The following is an 18,977-nucleotide window of genomic DNA, read 5'->3' on the forward strand; positions in this document are numbered from 1 at the left end:
GGACCAGCGCTAACCACAGTCAGAAACTTTGACCTAGAATATTTCCAAAAGTCTGCCACCATGAGGATGAGACATCAGAATCCAATGCATGGGATCACACTGCACTATCCACTGTGCAGTGAGTGGCTGCCATAGGCCAGGCACTGCTTAAAACACCTTGCAGCACACTTAGTGAGGACGCTTCCATCTTGCGAGGATAGGAAGACCGTTAAGTGACTGTCCAGTGCCACACTGACAGTGCACAGCAAAGTATCTCTTCAAAGCCTAAGCCCTTTGGTTTGGAGCAAGAGAGGAGGAGGAGACACAGGAAAGCTGTAGCAGCTTACCTTTGATTTAAAAAGTTTTCATTCAGAAGAGGTGGAAGGTTTCTCTATACGAACTTGAAGTGTAACATGTGCATCAACAGGTGAATGCTACTGACAAGTAGATTTCTGATTATTACATGGAATAACTTTCCACGAATAAGATGTTTCTTACAAAGAAGTAAGTCATCTTTAACAGACAGAGAATTACTACTGGAAAGGTCCAGAGATTGGGTGGTCCTCACTGGAGATGCTGACAAAAAGATTCAGGAGTTCAGTGGTTTAGATTAGACACTCTCACGCACACAAAGGTCTGGATGTGATGTTAAACAGTTCACTCTCTGATTTGTACCAGGTGGAGTTACGTAAAGTGATAACAGAGAATGAATTCCAGGTTGTCAGCATTATAGAAATAATCACATCAGGATCAAAGGAAAGTTGAAAAGTTGATAAAAGTACTCTAAACCCAGTAAGTTATTACAAATTTTAAGAGCTAGAAGAGAGAAATGTGAAGGCTTCAAAGACAAAGACATGATAAGCATATAAAAAGAAGTGTCCCAATTTAATCATTATAAAATCTACACTATGTAATATGCTTCACAAATATATGCACTCATGGCATACTGATAAGAAAAATATAAAGTAAAAAACCAATGTTTCAGACTCAACAACAGACAAACTTGGGCAATGGGTCAGTCCCATACAGGCGACAGCTGTGTGCGTGGCAGAAGCAGCCCAGGACACTGGCTGGGAACAAGGGTTCCAGACTTAGACCATGAGTGCCCAGATACCAATTCACTAACCCCACACTGTGAGATCTCAGGCAAATAGCTCCATTAGACCACAGCTTCCTTGTCTATAAACTGCCGGGTGAAAAATAAAAGTATAAGCCAGGTATGGTGGTGCACGTCTTTAATCCCAGCTCTTGGCAGGCAGAGGTAGGAGGGTCCCTGTGAGCCTGGGACTACATAGTGAATTCCAGGTCAGTCTGGGCTAGAGTGAGACCCTACCTCAAAAAGAAAACAAAAAACAAAAACCAACTGTGCTAGTTTTAATCCTTATGACTGCATGTATATGAGAAAGAGTACTGAACAAAGCCTGGAGCATTGTAAGTAATGCATATTTATCGTTATTCCACAGAATATTCATGAAATTTAAGTACTCTAATGCTATAAAACATAACTTATTTGTAATTTTATTAACTGTCATACATTGATACACTATTATGAAAAAGAGAAATGGGGTACACAGTATAGAACAAAAACATAAATCACAAAAATACTAGATCAAGATGGATTTGAACTCTGAGTTCTAAAAAACAGTTTTCATTGATCATTTATGTACTTTGAATTTACTGGGTATTTTTTCTTTTTTTGGAGAAACTTTATTAGATTAAGAGAAGCAAAGTGGAGGAAGTACAAAGAGCTCCCACTACGAGAGAATCAAGAGGGGCTAAATTCCCCATCCATCTACTTTTACCTACTTTAAATAATCAAAAATTACTTCAATTAGTGTGATGATTAGTTGAGCCCAATGGTAAATAACTACTATAAGAAGCATATCATATGGTCCTTGACCTTTGATAATTCTGTCTATGTGTACAGACCATTTGAAAATTCTAGGACATAATGCCTTTAAGTTAAAAAGTCAGCTTTGAAAACAATTGCTTTGGGATGTGATGCTCTGATTCCAATGCCCTGCCATTGCGTTTGTGCTTCTTTTCCACTGAGGTTGTGCTTGGTGCCGCAATGGAAAGTGAGAATTGGAGGAGAGCCGAATGACTACTTCAGTCCAGAAAGCTGCTCCACGTTCCTTGTGCGCCTAGCTTAGACACCTGAGTTATTCACTTCTCAGTTAGTCACTTCTCAGCGACTTCCAATTATTTAAAATGTCAAATTCACCTTGAAAGACAAGTTTAGTAATTCCTGATGACCCTTAAGAAATCAATCCATCCCAGCACTACTGGTCAGTAAGCGCTTGAGAGCCGAGGGGCCCTGGTCTAAGGTCCACTGAGGAGGCGCAGGCAGGAGCCTGCTGCTGAGCCGCTGGGAGAGCAAGGCAGGCTGAGCAGGTGGAGACGGAGGCTCCACAGGGGGCTGGGCCGACTCTTTCCATTCTGCTGTGTTTTCACTGCTTCCTACGCATCAGGCTTTGATAGTGCCGGGCAGAAAGGTCTGCCCGAAGCCGGCAGCAGATTCTCCCAGTACTCTCTTCTAGCCCTGGATTTGAAAAGCAGTTATCATTCATTAAAATATCCATGCTTCTTTTATAAAGACAATATCACATATGTTCAGAAAAATGTGTGTGAGAGAGAGACAGACAGAAGGACAGAAAGAGAGAAAGAGATTAGGCTAAAACGGAAGCCTGGTTTCATCATATAGACAGAACTGTGTCCATGGCCACTCATGCCAGGGATCTTTGTCAGATTCCATCCTCTTAGCAATCATTAGGATTCATACCACCTTTTAGAGACACAGAATGTATTTCAGTTTCACATGCTTTTATGCCTTACATTCATTCTGAAAATTTTAGCAGACCTCTGTTCACTCTGCTCAGTATTTTAGTGAAATGAGCAGTAGACAAGTATAATCTCGAAGACAGTGACTAAGAGCAGAACACAATGGCCACATTAGCTTTTGTTCTTTGCTGTTTTTTTAAAATAATTTTATTTATTTAGTTGGGGCTGGAGAGATGGCTGAGTGGTTAAAGCACTTGCCTGTGAAGCCTAAGGACCTAGGATCAACTCCCCGAGCCCACGTAAGCCAGATGCACATGGTGGCACACACACCTGGAATTCATTTGCAGTGGCTAGAGGTCCTGGTATGCCCATCCTCTCTCTTTTTCTTTCTCTTTCCCTCCCTCTCTCTTGTATTTACAAGGAGACACAGATAAAGAGAGTGAGACAGAATGGGCTTGTTTTTGAAAGAAATTTGACAACTTAAAATAGTGGGTCTTTCTTTGAGCGCATGCATATATTGAGGTCTTGTTCTGTTTCCTATAATAGCGTCCCAATTTTCCTTCAACAGCTCTTGTACATTTCTTGTTAGTTTTGTTTCTAGATATCTAGTTATTTTGCCAAAATTGTGAAATGGATATTTTACATTATACTTTCAAAATAGTTGTCAAGTGTATATGGAAAAGCAGTAATTTTGTATGTGACATTTTTTACAGTGTGAGATGGTTATGAATTTATTTTTTCTCTATTTTTATTAGCACTTTCCATGTTTATAAAAAAATCCCATGGTAATACCCTCCCTCCCCCTTTCCCCTTTGAAGTTCCATTCTCCATCATATCTCCTCCCCATCTCCATCAGTGTCTCTTTTATGTTGATGTATGTGACATTTTTTTTTATCTGCACATTACTCTGCTGTTCTGTGATAGCCTTTTGGATGATCTTCTTGAGATGTGAAGCTGCATAATCATTTCATCTATGCCAAATAACAATTTTAGTTTGTTTTCCCATAACTTATTGCCTAAATGTGTTGCCTAGTATTACCAGAGTAAGGTGAATAAGAGAAGAGGCAGTATGCACTAGTGCTGAGTTTTGTTTAGGAGTAAAAAATTTTTTTAACAAAATCTTGATTTTACTTAATTATTTGCAAGGAGAAAGAGAAGAAAAGAGAAGAGATGAGAGAGAAGGTAAGTGAGGGAATGGGCTCACACCAGGGCCTCTTGCTGCTGCAAATGAACTCCAGATGCATGGGCTACTTTGGGCATCCAGCTTTGTTTTCTCTGAACGACACCTGTAGAATGCATCTTCTCTGACAGTTACCCGTAGAAGTTTGGCTAGATGGGGCTGGGAGAAGGCTCTGTGGATAGAGCGCTTGTAGCACAGGCTTGAATGCCTGAACTCAGGTCCCCAAAGCCAATGGAAACGGTGGAAGCTGTGCAGAGATTCTGTAATCCTTAATCATTAACATCATATATTGAGACAAGGTCTCGCACTGGATCCAGCGCTCGGCAGTTTGGACTGCTAAGCCAGCATGCCCCGTGGACCCTACTGCCTCTGTGTCACCCGACTGCTGGCATCACCGGTGAGCCACCATGCCCATCTGGCATTCATATGTTTGCTGGGATCTGAACTTGGGTCTTCCTGCTTGCATACCAGCTGAGCCACCTCCCCAGCCCATGGAGACTTTTACCACAAGAAAGAATGATGACTATTAAAGGAGAAAGACATGCTTACCAAGACTTGAACATTATTCAATGTATACATGCATGAAAACATCACATAGCACATGACTTTTTATGTCAATTTTAAAAAGAAGAATTTTTGAAAGCTAATCACCAATTTAATCATATGAGTTGAAGTGTTCAAGGGAAGAATAAGTCATGAAGGTGGAGCCCTGATTTATGGATTAGTGCCTTTGTCAAAAAGGCTACAGAGAGCTCGCCTTGCCCCTTTGGCCATGAGAAAACCAGGCAAGTGGTCCTGATCTGTGAGAAAGTGGGCTTTCACCAAACCTCTGCATGCCAGCATGGGACCTTGCACTCAAGCCTTCAGAACTCTATGGAAACTTAATTTCTGTCACCCTGTTGACATTTTGTTGCAGCACCCTGAACAGACCAAGCTGCCTCTGGGAATGAGACTGGTATCAGGAGAGGAACAGCTGTTTTTCATTTTATACACATCTATGCTCTTGGATTTTTCATTACCATGTGAACCATAGTATTTACAGTGATAACTACAATGAAATTAAAGAAAAAAGTAATAAGAATAATACTTTAAAAATCCTACCTTGCTCTAATCCAGGGTTTGGTGTGCATGTCCAGGCCACTGCCCCAGATGCCGTGTTTTTCTGAAGCAGGTGGGAGAAATCCCCGTTCGGGGGCCAGCTCCTCTGCAATCGCCCTGATGTGGTAGGGCTCAAATCCACAGCAACCGCCAATGTACCTGACCCCCAGGTTGTAGGCCTCTCTGGCATATTTTTGAATGTCCCATCTGGTTGCAACTCTGGGCTCCAGGCCTGTAATAGGATAGTTTTGATGTTTCTGTCATTGTTATTGTGCTTTGAATGTGAAATGTCTCCCCTAGGCTCATGTGTTTGAACATTTGTTCTTTAGCTGGTGGCACTGTCTGTCTTAGAAAGTTATAGAACCTTCAGGAGGTAAATACTTGCTGGAGAAAGTGGGTCATTGTGGACAAGACTTGAGATTTGACAGCGTGGAGGCAATGTGACCAGCAGCTTCACACATGGGGCCATGCCTTCCCCACTATGCAGAATGTGTTCTTTCTTTTTTTTTTTTTTTTTAAATTTTTATTTATTTATTTGAGAGTGACAGACACAGAGAGAAAGACAGATAGAGGGAGAGAGAGAGAATGGGCGCGCCAGGGCTTCCAGCCTCTGCAAACGAACTCCAGACGTGTGCGCCCCCTTGTGCATCTGCCTAACGTGGGACCTGGGGAACCGAGCCTCGAACCGGGGTCCTTAGGCTTCACAGGCAAGCGCTTAACCGCTAAGCCATCTCTCCAGCCCTGTTCTTTCTAACTAGAAGCCAAAATCAACACTTCCTCCCTTAGCTTCATGTCAGTATTTGGCCACAGTTTCATTTTCAAATGATGGATGGATAGAGTTTTGTTTTGTCTACTTGTAATGTCTTTATTGTTTTCTTTCAAATTTTATTTTATTGACAATTTTTATATATGCATTTACTATGTGTAATCACACTCACCTCCTACCATCCATGAGGGAATATTGATAGGCGCATTCTTGTGCAGGCCTTGTGCAAGTAACTATAGCCATTGTGAGCTCATGAATGCATTGGCCATTTTTAGGAAAAGAGTGGTAGGGCTGGAGAGATGGTTTAGTGGCTAAGGCACTTGCCTGCAAAGCCTATGGACTCACGTTTGACTCTCCAGGGCCCATGTAAGCCAGACACACAGTGACATAAGCGTGCAATGTCACACATGTGCACAAGGGGGTGCACATGTCTGGAGTTCAATTGCAGTAGCTGGAGACCCTGGTGTGCCAATTCTCTCTCTCTCACTCTCATATAAAAAAGGCAGTATGATGGGCTTGTTTTAAAATTATAAACTAGATTATGCATTCTTAGATAACTCCTATTTAGTTAACATTGAATATTTTTGTCTTATATGGTCATAAAACTATCAATTTTGTCACAATCAGCAATGAAAGGTCCTTTATATGCACTCAGCCTTACCAAAGGGATATTCTGGGAGATCCACAAAGCCTCCTTTGCCACAGTCAGGAGTGTGGAAGCCCAGGGACTGCACCATCAGGTGTGCGTCCAGCCCCACCGCGGCCAGGCCCTCCTTCATCTGCTTCATGGTCTGAAGACTGGTCTGGGGTCCAAAGCGGCAGTTTACCCCAACTATGTCTGCCCCTGCGCAAGGACATAAAGAGCCCTTACAAGTTGTTATCTAGTTATTTGTTTTCTTTTTTATTTTATTTTTTTGACTGTGTGTATGCATGAGTATACGTGTTCAAGTGAGTGGGTACAGACAGGTGTGGAGGTTTGAGGACGACATGGATATTAATCCTTGCCTTCCACCTCATTTAAAGCAGAGTGTCTTGTTCATTTTGTGATGCATTTGCCAGGCTAGTTGGCACACACATTTGTAGGACATTCTGTTGTCTCCAATTCCCATCTTTCCATCAGCATGCTGGCATTATAGAATGCCACAGTGGCCTCTGGCATTTACATGGGGCCTGGTGTTCTGAATTCAGACACACAGGCCTGTGTGGCAAGTGCTTTGTTTATGGAGCCATTCCCCCAGCTGCTGATTATTCTTTTTATAATAGAAGTACATGCCTATAATCCCAGGGCTTGAGAGGCTGAAACAGGAGATTCAACATTAACCTGACCTATATAGTGAGACCCTGTCTCAAAAATAAAAAATTAAAATTAAAAGTTTAAAAAAAATAGTGTAGAGGGCTGGATTAGTAGTTAAGGCATTTCCCTGCAAAGCCAAAGGACCCAGGTTCAATTCCCCAGGACCCATGTTAGCCAAATGCACATGGTGGTACATGTGTCTGGAGTTTCTTTGCAGTGACTGAAGGTCCTGTTGTGCCCATTTTCTCTCCCCCTCTCTCTCTCCCCCTCTTTCTCTGTCAAATAAATAAATAAATAAAAATAAAATAGTTCAGAGATGAACTATCCCAAGGTGTATATATATAAGAAAATAGATATGAGCTGGAAGTATGGTTTAGTGGTTAGGGCATTGGCCTGCAAAGCCAAAGGACCCAGGTTCGATTCCCCAGGACCCACATTAGCCAGATGCCCAAGGTGGTGCACGCATCTGGAGTTCATTTGCAGTGGCTGGAGGCCCTGGTGCGCCCATTCTCTTTGTCTCGTTCCCTCTTTCTCTGCCAAATAAATTAAAAACAACAACAACAACAACAACAACAACAGATTCCCCTTAACTCTCATTGTTTTGTTCTCCTACTGCTCCCACGATCTCGAGGAGCGTGCTGAGCTGCTGTCCCACTGAGGCCACTCACCTGCCTTCACCAGCTTCACGGCACACTCTCCGGGCGTCACATCATGCATGTCCCCCTCTGGGCCTATGCACATGGTGACGGCCACAGGCTTCCCCACTTCTTTGAGGACTTCCACAGCCCACACAGCTTCTTCTACAAACTCAAAATACTAAAAGAAATATCACTTTTTTTTTTTTTTTTTTTTTACTGGTTCCAATTTAAAGCACATTTTGAATGGTAGAACACAAATATGGTAAAACTTTATAAAACTCACCACATATATATGATACAACTTGCTAACGAATGTGTCTGCACAGACTAAGAAATATCTTTCTGTGTAAATATTTAATTCTGCAAACCATAATATGTAGTTTTTAAAAAATGTATTTATTTGAGACAGAGAAATGAGACAGAGAGAGAGAGTGTGTGTATATGTGTGCACCAGGGCCTCTTGCTGCTGCAAAGAAACCCAAGATTCATGAGCCACATCATGTAACAGGCTTTACTCAGGTACTGGGGAATTGAACCCTAGCCATCAGGCTTTGCAAGAAAGCACCTTTAACCGCTGACCCACATCCCCAGCTCCTCTGTTAGGTCTTCTGAAGTGCTCCATAAAGTACATAGGGAAATGTGGGAAGAATTCTCTAGATAAGTCTGAAGCACAGAGCAGGAGACTTATCCTTGCCAGTGACAGCCAGGGTGTCTTGTCTGGTGTGCCTGCTCAGCTGCAGGGTTGTGTCCCAGGAATCTCCTTCAGTGTCACAAGAAAAAAGGCGACCCAGTACAACAGGAGAAGAGCCACTTCACTCTTGACTCAGAAAGAAAGGCTGCAGAAGACGTGTTGAAGAATGATGAGGAAAATTGATAGATGTGTGTGTGTAGCATGCACATGCATGTGGCCTTGCAGTGTCCCACGCACGTGCCTGAAGCAGGGTGTGCTTGCCTGTGGTGACCAGAGTAGTATGTTAGGTGTCCCTCTCCATCACCCTTTCACTTGATCTTACTGGAGCTGGAGTCTTACTGATCCCAGAGCTTGATGCGTTTTTGTTCTTTCCCTCCTACACTCTAGTTCATGTCTACTCCCTTATTGGTCTGGGGTTACAGATGTACTTGGCTACACCCAACTGTTTGGATGGGTCCTGCGGATTAAACTCGTGTTTTCTCAGGCCTCTTCAGACCCTCATGTTTGTACAGGAAGACTGACCCTTCTCTCCAGCTCTCAAGGAAAGGTTTGTGATTGTTTGCTTCTTCTTCTTTTTTTTTTTTTTTTTTTGTTTTTGTTTTTTGAGGTAGGGTCTCACTCTAGCCCAGGCTGACCTGGAATTCACTATGGAGTCTCAGAGTAGCCTCGAACTCATGGTGATCCTCCTACCTCTGCCTCCTGAGTGCTGGGATTAAAGGCATGCGCCACCACGCTCAGCTTCAAGTAAAGCTATGTTCCCACCCTAATGGAGAGCAACTGGGGTGGTCTGTGTGGTCTCTGTGGCGGCCTCGCTTCTCCCATGGATGGGGCAAGGTGCAGGCAGCACAGGATCTTGGACAGGTTGATAAGGCAAGATTTCTGGGAGAAATAGCAATTGGGCATCTATTTTTATTCAAAGAGCTGGGTTGAAGGCGTGAGCTCAGGTAGTACCAGTTGTGTTGGGAAATGAGCAGAAGAGAGAAGAAAGTGTTCTGGACCTTTGTGACCAGTCAGTGACCAGTTGGCTTGGGTAAGACTGTCCCCTCAACAGGTCCCTGAGCTAAAAGCTGGTGAAGCCAATCGTTGAGAAGTGATTGCGTCATGAGCCCTGAGACTTCACCAGTGCATTTCTCTGCTGATGGCTGCGTAATTTGATGGCACTGTTGGGAGGTGGTGTGAGGTGGAGGTACCTGGAGAAAGTAAGTCATTGGGGGTGTGTCTTTGAGGAGGATCTTGCCCTTGAAGTATTCCTGCTGCTTCCCCTTCTTCCTGCCCTCCCACCACGGTGCTCTTCCTCACCGCCAGCCTGACTACATGGAAGCCTCTGAAATCACAAGCCGAAACAAGTTTCTTCAAAGATGATTTTCTCAGATATTTGTCACAGCACCCAAACCACATTCTTCCTTTGTAATGCTACTCACACGTGATGGGGCCGAGGGACAGCAGAAAGGCACAGTGAAAAGGTCTCCAGTAGGAGGAGAAGGCCATTTCTCAGTGCTATTGCAGGTGGGCCCCAGGTGAGCCTGCGCAGCGATCTACCTGCTAGGCTTTGCTGCCCGGCTACCTCTAGACTATGGAGGCAGCGTCCTCCAGCCTGGCCTCTTCCTAGGGAGCAGATCCTTCCAGAGCCACTACCCCTTCTTCCCCACCAGCTTGTACGGTCCCACTGCAGCCACTTAGACCTTAGAGAGCCAAACCTCCAGTCAGGCATATCGCAGAGAACCTAGCATACAGATAACAGAATGCTGGTCTTGACCGGAGTGCATGCACGCACTGCCCTGGCCATGCACTTGAAGGAAATGAGGGCACAGCACAGCCCAGTGGCCCCGGGTAAATGGAAGCCTATGCAGACATAGGTTCAGTCTTATACCTTTAACACCAGACTTACTTCTGCGATCAAGAAGTCCACGTTTTTCCTGATGAAAACCTCTAGCTGTAGTCGAAAAAGATTTTTAATTCTCGCTTCATCCTTGTGGTATTTGTACATTGATGTCTGGCAGATGCTCCCTGCCACCAAAGCGCCACCTTCCTCAGCCACCTCCTTGGCCAGGTCACAAGCAGCAGCGTTTACGCCTTCCCACTGAGGTTGGAGAGCAAGCGTTCAGAGTGTTTCATTTTATCTTTTGGACTCTTTATTGACAACTGCACTCACATACACAATATGCCCAGATCATAATCTTCTCTCATCACTCTCTCATACCACCTGTTCTCCTATTCCCCTCTACTAATCCCTTCTTCTTTCCAACTGGTCCCTCTTCTGTTTTGATATGATCAACTTTTCTGCCCTCTATTATGGAGGTCTTGTATAGATAGCATCGGTCACTGTGAGGCAAGCTTGGCATGTTGAGTGTGAAATAAAACAATAATGGGAGAAATAAGAAAATAAATGCACATAAGTGACTCTTATGCTGTTATATAGGAAGACAAGCAGAATTGGGCTCAGTATCTTCTGCTACCAGTGACTTTATAGTTACTTGATTGCATTTGTCACAGTGGATTTTTTTATTTATTAAGTTTATTTATTTATTCATTCATTTGAGAGACAGAGAGAAAGGAAGAGAAAGAGAGAGTGAGCACATCAGGTTCTCCAGCCACCGAAAATCAACTCCAGACACATGTGCCGCCTTGTGCATCTGGCTTATGTAAGTACTGGGGAATCGAACCTGAGCCCTTAGGCTTTGAAGGCAAGTGCCTTAACAGCTAAGCCATTTCTCCAGCCTCACACTGGGTATTCATAGTGTGTATTTGTTCCCCTCCTGTACTTGACATGAGCATCTTCAGATAGGATCTAGGCTTTTGTGTCATCTTTGTCCCTTGCATAGAGAATGGGCTGTAACAACAGCCCAAGGATTGTAGCCATAAATGTAACACATGCTGGTTCCCAGTTTGCTAAATGAGCATTAACCTTCGTAGCTACATGTATGAGTTACAGTTGATTATTTGCAGATTGTCTGCATGTTTCCACACCCTCGGTCTCACGTAACCTTCTCAATAGTTATGGACACAAACACCTTAAAAATCTCTGCACTGCAGAGAGAGCCAGTGCTTCGGGCAGAGAAGTGCCTACAGCTAGTTGGTAGTAAACGGGACATCAAGCCTGATTTTTGTCTCTTGTGGGCTGGTGCTGTGTTTCCCAGAGCCCCATTGCCTCCAGACAGATGAGGGAGGGAGAACAATGTGAAACAAAAAGCTTCTACCAAGTGTTCTTTCTCCACTGAATAACACTGACAGATGGCCGTGGCCGCCCTCCCAAGGCTTGTTCTGGCCACTCTGATTCCTCTTCAACCTGAAGGAGCCACAGATCTCCTCTATTTAGCATGTGTGTCTATGGACCAGTAACTTCATAGGCATTGTGTGTGGATTTTGTAGTACAGTGTAGTAACACGTGACGCCAGTTCCATATGTCCCATGAAGAGGCTCTGTTTATGCTAGCTGTCCCGCCCCGGGCCTCACTTGTACTTTACCTTGCTTTCCATATTGTCCTCAGTGGCAGAAAAGGTAAAAGTCTGCAAGACATTTGCTCCAGCTCTCAAGAATTCCATGTGAAGCTGGCGAACTGCAAAGTCATTGAGGTTTTTTGATGGAAATTACAAAATAAAAATTACATTTTCAGCAGCCACAGAAACTCCCTTCCTCCCATCAGAGCCAGTTTCAGACCTAGTACTGATAAAGTTGTGAACTGAGTCAGTTGTGTTCAAGCACAGAGTACGTTGCAGAGCCTCCCCACAATTCTGCTTGTGGGCCTCAAGGCCTGGTAGGCCCCAGGCAGAGATGCAGGCTGGCTTGCCCTTCGCCCTTCATCTCTTGGTCTAGAGATGTTTATGCATGCGGCAGTGAATGAGGGATGCTGCTGGCATGTTATTCCTTTTTTCGTTATTTTATTTATTTGGGAGATAGAAAGAGGCAGACAGAGAGAGAGAGAGTGGGGGGGGGGAGGGAGAAAGAAAGAGAGAGAGAGAAAATGGACGCACCAGGGTCTTCATACCCTGTAAATGAACTCGACGCATGCACCCCCTTGTGCATCTGGTTTATGTGGGTTCTGGGGAATCACATCTAGGTCCTGAGGTTTCACAGGCAAGTGCTCTGACATCTAAGCCATCCCTCCAGCCCTGGTATTCTTAATGTTAGCAGAATGAGGAACTCAAACAGAGGGCAGAAGGCATGTGTGGTGCCAACAGTGGGGAGCAATGTTAGCCCCTTGACTGTCCCTGGCTTCTCAGCAAGTCACTTCTTTGGGGAGCTGTGGATGTGGCTCAGCTTGCTTAAAGTGCAAAAAGGCCAGAGTTCTGTCCCTAGCACCCCATAAAATGGGAATGGTGGTGCACAATCAGAATCACGGCACTTGGAAGGTGGAGGCAAGAGGATCCAGAATCCAAGGTCACCCTTGGCTATTTACTTTTGTCCTCCTAAGAACCCTGGGTGTCCCTCAAAACAGCGGTAAGGACTACTCGGGTCCAGTGCAATCCTGAGCAGCTCACAGTTAACTTATGGGTTCTCACAAAGAGCCCGCATCCTGCGCGGGTGTGACAGATGAAAGGATGGAGGGACTTTGGGGGTTGAGAGGTGGCTAAGCAGGGAGAGTGGCTGTCATACAAGCATGAGGACCTAAGTGTAGACCCTCAGCCCACATGAAAACGTCAGGTATCATGGTGTGCAGCTGTCAGCCTGGTGCTGAGGAGGCAGAAGCTGGAAGCCCTGGGGTTCACTGACTAGCTAGTCTAGCTGAATCAGTAAGCCCTAGGTGCAGAGAGGAACCCTGTCTCAAAGAAAAAGGCAAAAAGCAAATGACTGACCACCCTGGGCCTTGGTCCTCCACAGGCACACACAACAACACACACACATGCAAACGCACCCACACGTGTACACATACCAAAAAAGGAAGGTGAAGGGATTTGTCTAAGGTCATACAGCTGATCTGTGAGAGAGCTAAGATGGGACTTTGCTTTGTCTGACACACTGTATGAATGAATAAAACCAGAAGTTTCTGAAAAGCTCTATTACCAGTCTGCAAGGCTGTGTTTGGTTTCTCCCATCTTATTCTTTAGTCATGCTCTCCCGCTTTAGTTTAAAAAGCAAGGAGAAACAACAAAGTCAGAATAGAAATGAAGTTCCAGTCTGGTGTCAGCCACCAAGCTCACCCATGCTTCTGCTCCCAACTCTCTTCCCCTGCAAGCCAGGCGCATGGTAGAGAGCTGCTCACTTCGTCGCCCGCTCCTCCACAGAGCCTGGCTGTCTCTGCTCGGATGCACTGGTTGGTGACAGGCATTTGTCATCCCCACTGTGCCCACGGATATTAGACAGGGTGCACATCAGTCACCAGAATGAGTTCAAAGACACAACAGTTTTTGCAGTCTTAAGGAATAAACATTAAAATGTATAATTTAGCATTAAAAGAAGATGCAAATGCATATGTGTGTGTGTGTGTGTCTGACAGACAGACAGAGAGGAAGAGGGCGAGAGAGGAAGGGAGAGAGAAGGAGGAGAAGGTAGAGGAGGAAAGAAAGAGGAGAGGTGAGAGGCCAGTTTCTTCTATGAGTGTCAGAGCACATGTGCCTATTGCCTCAACACTTGGCAATTTTGCAAGTGAAATGGCCATTAGAAACACTTGCTAGATGTCTTGGTTTTAATGTCAGTGACAGCTAGGCAAATGGCACTCAGGTGCACACTGTCAGGTGAGGCGGGCACCCACCTGCGCTTGGATGCTCCATCACTGCCTCTGGAGTCCAGAGCCCTGCCTTCACGAAGCCTCTTTTCTCCAGAGTGATGAGGAAGCTGCCATCCCCGACCACGACCTCTCCGCTGTCCAGACGCTCCAAAATGCCCTGAAGAGGAGAAAGAAGAATGACCTGAGCTTCCTCGTGTGGGGGAGGGGTGTGCGCACGTGTATGTGTCCCTTGGGGCCCCACGCACTTGTCCGTGGTGGCCAGAGCCAAGCATTGGCTACTTGGCTCCATCACTCTTCTGCCTGTTCTTATTTGAGCCAGTCTCTTGATGTCTCCAGAGCTTGCTGTCTTACCCCCCCCCCCCTTAACCACCAGTGATTCCCAAGTCCCTACTCCCCTATGAAACTGGAGTTCTAAGTGCATGTGGCTACTCCCAGCCATGCTCTGTCTGGAGATCTGCCCTGGGATGGTATCAGCCCCTCTCGGGCCCCCATGCCAGTGCAGAAGAGGCAGCCGTGCCTCCACCCCACTCCTTATAAGACGGCTCCTCCTTTCAGGAGCAGAGGTGCTGCGTGCACTGCTCCAGCTCTGTTAAAGTGATGTCTAACGACGACTCAGAAAGACTGGGCATTGTCTCTCTTGACTGGCCCAGGCACCTGTCTTGTACAGGTCAAGAGCTGCGACGATTTTTTTTTCCCAATTAAGTTCAAAGTGTGGTGAAAATGCTGATTACCTGTTTTTTCCATATATTGTACAACTTGCCTAATATACAATCTCTTCTTTGCTAATATATTTTTTGTTGGGTGGACAATGTCCTCAACTCAAAAACAAACAAAAACCCTCACATTCCCTTGCTGCTGGACATGCATACAACTGACCAAGGAGACATGGTGGAAGCCAGCTCAGGACTTTTGGAAAAGTCTCACTTCCATCCTGTCTCTTTGCTCCTTCCTGGACCGGAAAGTCAAAATGACACCTGGGGACACAGCAGCCATCTTGCAGGCATGTATCTTTGGCTGCATGCAGTTTTGTGGTGCCAGCTTGATAACAGGAGCTTGGTTTCCTTATGATATCATAGAGTAGCCGCGGCAGCCGTGGCCCACCTCTAGACGTCTAGAACTTGTTAGGTAAGGAAAAACAAAACAAAACAAAAAGACCTCATTTTTTTTTTTTTTTTTTTTTTTTTTGGTTTTTCAAGGTAGGGTCTCACTCTGGTCCAGGCTGACCTGGAATTAACTCTGTCATCTCAGGGTGGCCTTGAACTCATGGCAATCCTCCTACCTCTGCCTCCCGAGTGCTGGGATTAAAGGCGTGCACCACTACGCCCGGCTAAGACCTCATTCTTGTGTTTACAGACTTGAGAGTTGAATTAAATACTGTACATCAAACAATTCTAGAAGAAAAACGTTCTGGTGTTAAGTCTCCTGCTTCCTGCATTCAGTCTGTCTATAAACAATTTCTCAGAGTCAGCTCTGCCCTACTGTCAAAGCCAATGGATTTTTATATTTTATGTATTTATTTGCAAGTAGAGAGACAGGGAGGGGTGGGCAGAGAGAGAATGAGAATGGGCATGCCAGGGCCTCCAGCCATTGCAAATAAACTCCAGACACATGTGCCACTTTGTGCATCTGGTTTTACATTGGGACTGAGGAATCGAACCTGGGCTATCTGGCTTTGCAAGCAAGTGCCTTTAACCGCGGAGCCATCTCTCCTGGCTCTGTTTGTGACACATTTCTATCTGCATTGCATCCCCTTCATCTTGGCAGTGAACCTACTTTGGATCTGATAGTGAGATTCTGATGTTTATGTGCACTTCCCTTTGGCAGATACCATTATCCAGCAACTCTGTATTCTCCTTGTGGCTTCAGGGCAAGTCAGAGGAGGTGACCAGAGGCTTCATCTGCCTAAAACACCTCATTGCAGTCTCCTGCAGAAGTGTTCTTTTGATGTAGAGAACCAGTGAGAATCGTGACTGTGACAATTAGTGACTTTGTGACATGTGCCTGTCCCCAGAGAAGAGGTCTGAGACTAGCTCCCTCCCAGGAGCAGCTAACTAGTAGGTACACATTAACAAGGACCCGTGCATGACACCCTTGCCGTTGCAGGAGCAAAGTCCCCACAGGGGTTGCACAGACAGAATGCTTCAAAGATCCTTGTGTAAGAAGTGGACTACAAACAGAACATAGCGTTAGAGAAAGTTCAGTACAAGTCAGTACATTGCTCTCTACCCTCAAGTAACTTCTTAGTAACCTTATTTCCTTCCCACATTTTTACTTTATTAGAAGAGCATCTCCCAAAATGTGTTTGAAGTTCTGTTTCCGTGATTCTGTCCTGTGCGGAGTGTAGGTGCACGCTCTTACGTAGTTGGTCTGTGATATATCTCTGGGTGTAGCATGGATGTGGCCTCAGTGTTCAATGTCTGCCCAACAACATAGTGACTGAACCTTTATTTCCAGAGTTCCCTCATGTAGGGCAGCTTGGCTGTTCCTAACATTTCAGAAACAGGCCAGCGGCGCACCTTTCTTGCCTCTGTGGCTCTGTTCTGAATTACAAGCTCAGGTGGCTTGCTCCGAGGAGCCCTGGGAGGCCCTCCTCCAAGTTCAAGCCTTCCAGTTCGGCCTACTGTGGCTGTCCCTACGCCCTCATACCCCATCATACCCCATCGCCGCTGGAACGAAGCCCACATGGGGACCGGATGGCAAAGGGGCCAGGGGCTGAGGACCTGCCGGGTGGGCGGTGTCCTGGCGCAGCCCATATTTCAAGCCAGCCAACGCTTTGGCCGAATGCAGCAGACCCCCCACTCGCCCGGAACTTGACCACCAACCCTGAGCTGCTCGCCAGACTCGGTCTACTCGGCTAGGAAATGGGGCAAATTGTGCAACACTTTGTGTGAAGTACTGACCGCTGAGAGCGCCATAAATGTTAGCTCGTGAGCGGTAAACTGAGGCTCGGGGCCGTCCAGTCCAGTGCCTTGCCAGCGCCGCAAAGCTGGACTAGAGACCGCGGCGGGATTTGAACTCGGGTCTCTCAGCGCCCAGCGCCCAGGCTCTCTGCGGGGAAGAAAAAAAGAAGGAAGGAAAAAAGGAAGGAAGAACGTCGACAACTTACCTTCTTGGCCCGGGGACCTCCGGCTGGAGCCATAGTGCAGCGGTTGTGCCGAAGCGCGCCGCGGTCCAGGAGCCCGCCCCCCGCGGGGGAGGACCCGCCCGCCGCCCCGACCCCACCGCCCGCCGGCCTCAAGGCCCGCGCCCGCGCCCGCGCTCCGCCGCCGCCCCGCCATGCTCCGCCCGGGCGCGCTGCGGCTGCGGCTGCGGCTGCGGGGTCTCCGCCTCGGGCTGCCCGGCGGCCCACGTCGGGGCTCCCCGGGGCGCCCGCTCTCCACCAGCAGCCGGGAAGGGTGAGTGCGAGGCGGCGGCGGGGTTGCCAGGGGCACAGGCGGGCTCCAGGGCTTGGCGGACTTGGGCCTCAGAGAAACTTGCTTGGGGTTTATTAAATTTTCTTTAGTAGTAGTATTATTAACAACATGTTTTGTATGGGTGCATCCTGTGTTGGTATCCTCTTTTCCCTCATCCCTGCCCTCGCTCAGCTGGGGACTCTTCTTTTAAATTCCTTGTTAATTACCAAGTGAAAGTGTCAGGCCGGTCCTGTGGCAATTCCCTACAGCTCCAAACCTCTTACCCAGTCAACAGCGGACAGGAGTCCACCTTGCCTGTAAGGGATGGTCAATGCGTAGCTGGCAAACGCAGGTGGAGGTTGACTTTATTTTTATGTTTTTGGCTTGCACCTTGGTTGTGGTCAATGTTTTTTGTCTGGGAGAGAGTTCCATATGCGCACACATTGACTTGCCGTACTCTTTTTAATGGTCACATACTTTTCCATTCTAGCAACATTCTACAATGTAATTAAACTACCCATCCATCAACATTTAGACAGCCTCCAGTTATTTCTGCACCTAATGTGAATCTAAAAATGATTATGCCTATGTCTTTGGGCAAATGTGGCAGCCCATTTATAAAACTAATTTTTAAAAGCCAAACAGCTAGGGAAAGGGTTGGGTGCATTTGACAGATTAAAAGTAGCAACGTATTCTCCAGGAGATGGAGAGAGCTGGAATGCCTCTATCAGTGTTCTCTGCTTCTTCCTTGGTTCCTAGGATAGCACTTGTCTTGTCTTGTCTTGTCTTGTCTTGTCTTGTCTTTTCTTTTCTTTTCTTTTCTTTTCTTTTCTTTTCTTTTCTTTTCTTTTCTTTTCTTTTCTCTTCTCTTCTCTTCTCTTCTCTTCTTTTTTCTCTTTTCTCTTTCCTCTTTTCTCTCTTCTCTTCTCATCTCTTCTCCTCTCCTCTCCTCTCCTCTCCTCTCCTCTCCTCTTCTCTTCTTTCTTTTCTTTTCTCTGTCTGGTAGATGAGATGGCCTGTCCTTGCTTGGGGTCCACATTTAAGTAGAGCAGGGCTGAGCTCATCTGACTCCTTTGCTGTCATGGTGTATGTCTACAAAGCCTATCTTCACAAATCGCTCAAGACTACTGTGGATTGACTTAATTTTTAGTTTACACCCTATGGCGTGAAATTCTACAATCAAAAGGAAGGCATGTTTTTGAGTTCATCTGACCAACCTTTCACTGAACAGATGATATGATATAGTGATGTCAGATAGATGGCATGGTGATGTATGAGGCTGTCCCTGGTGCTGGGAAGAGACCAGCTAGCAGGTTGCTCGCTGTCAGATACACAGGGCGTGAGCAGACGTCCTGCGCTTCAGTGTCCTCCTCTGTAAAAGGAGTCCTAGCGTCTGTGGGCCTAAGCTCAGAGGGTGCAGGGAGTCCAAAACACATGAGAAAGAGCCTTGGGAAATGTAATGCATCACAAAATACAATAATCATATTTACCTC

The 18,977-nt window shown here is 46.0% G+C and overlaps 2 protein-coding genes across 2 annotated transcripts in view; one reads left to right on the plus strand and one right to left on the minus strand.

The window, feature by feature from the left end:
• The window catches only part of Dmgdh (dimethylglycine dehydrogenase), a 101,154-nt gene that overhangs the window by 12,495 nt on the left and 69,682 nt on the right, over positions 1 to 18,977 (plus strand). The gene's annotated exons all lie outside the window — the stretch shown is intronic.
• On the minus strand, positions 1,407 to 17,284 carry LOC101610490 (S-methylmethionine--homocysteine S-methyltransferase BHMT2). Its single transcript, XM_004651663.2, has 8 exons — positions 17,199 to 17,284; positions 14,117 to 14,249; positions 11,892 to 11,983; positions 10,316 to 10,507; positions 7,767 to 7,914; positions 6,466 to 6,648; positions 5,042 to 5,270; positions 1,407 to 2,521 (listed from the first exon to the last, which is right to left on the minus strand). Exons 1-8 carry the CDS (start codon positions 17,229 to 17,231, stop codon positions 2,440 to 2,442), a joined length of 1,092 nt encoding a protein of 363 aa, XP_004651720.1. The 5' UTR covers positions 17,232 to 17,284; the 3' UTR covers positions 1,407 to 2,439.

This window comes from Jaculus jaculus, chromosome 14, assembly GCF_020740685.1.
Source record: "Jaculus jaculus isolate mJacJac1 chromosome 14, mJacJac1.mat.Y.cur, whole genome shotgun sequence".
NCBI classification, from domain to species: domain Eukaryota; kingdom Metazoa; phylum Chordata; class Mammalia; order Rodentia; family Dipodidae; genus Jaculus; species Jaculus jaculus.

Excerpts from the sequence above, each read along its gene's own strand:
- LOC101610490 (XM_004651663.2), bottom strand. The coding sequence starts at position 17,231 with ATGGCTCCAGCCGGAGGTCCCCGGGCCAAGAAG. Across the intron at positions 6,649-7,766 it reads CGTGAAGCTGGTGAAGGCAG|GGGCAGACATAGTTGGGGTA; the intron begins GTGAGTGGCCTC and ends GTCCTTGCGCAG. Across the intron at positions 2,522-5,041 it reads AAACCCTGGATTAGAGCAAG|GGCTAGAAGAGAGTACTGGG; the intron begins GTAGGATTTTTA and ends TTTCAAATCCAG.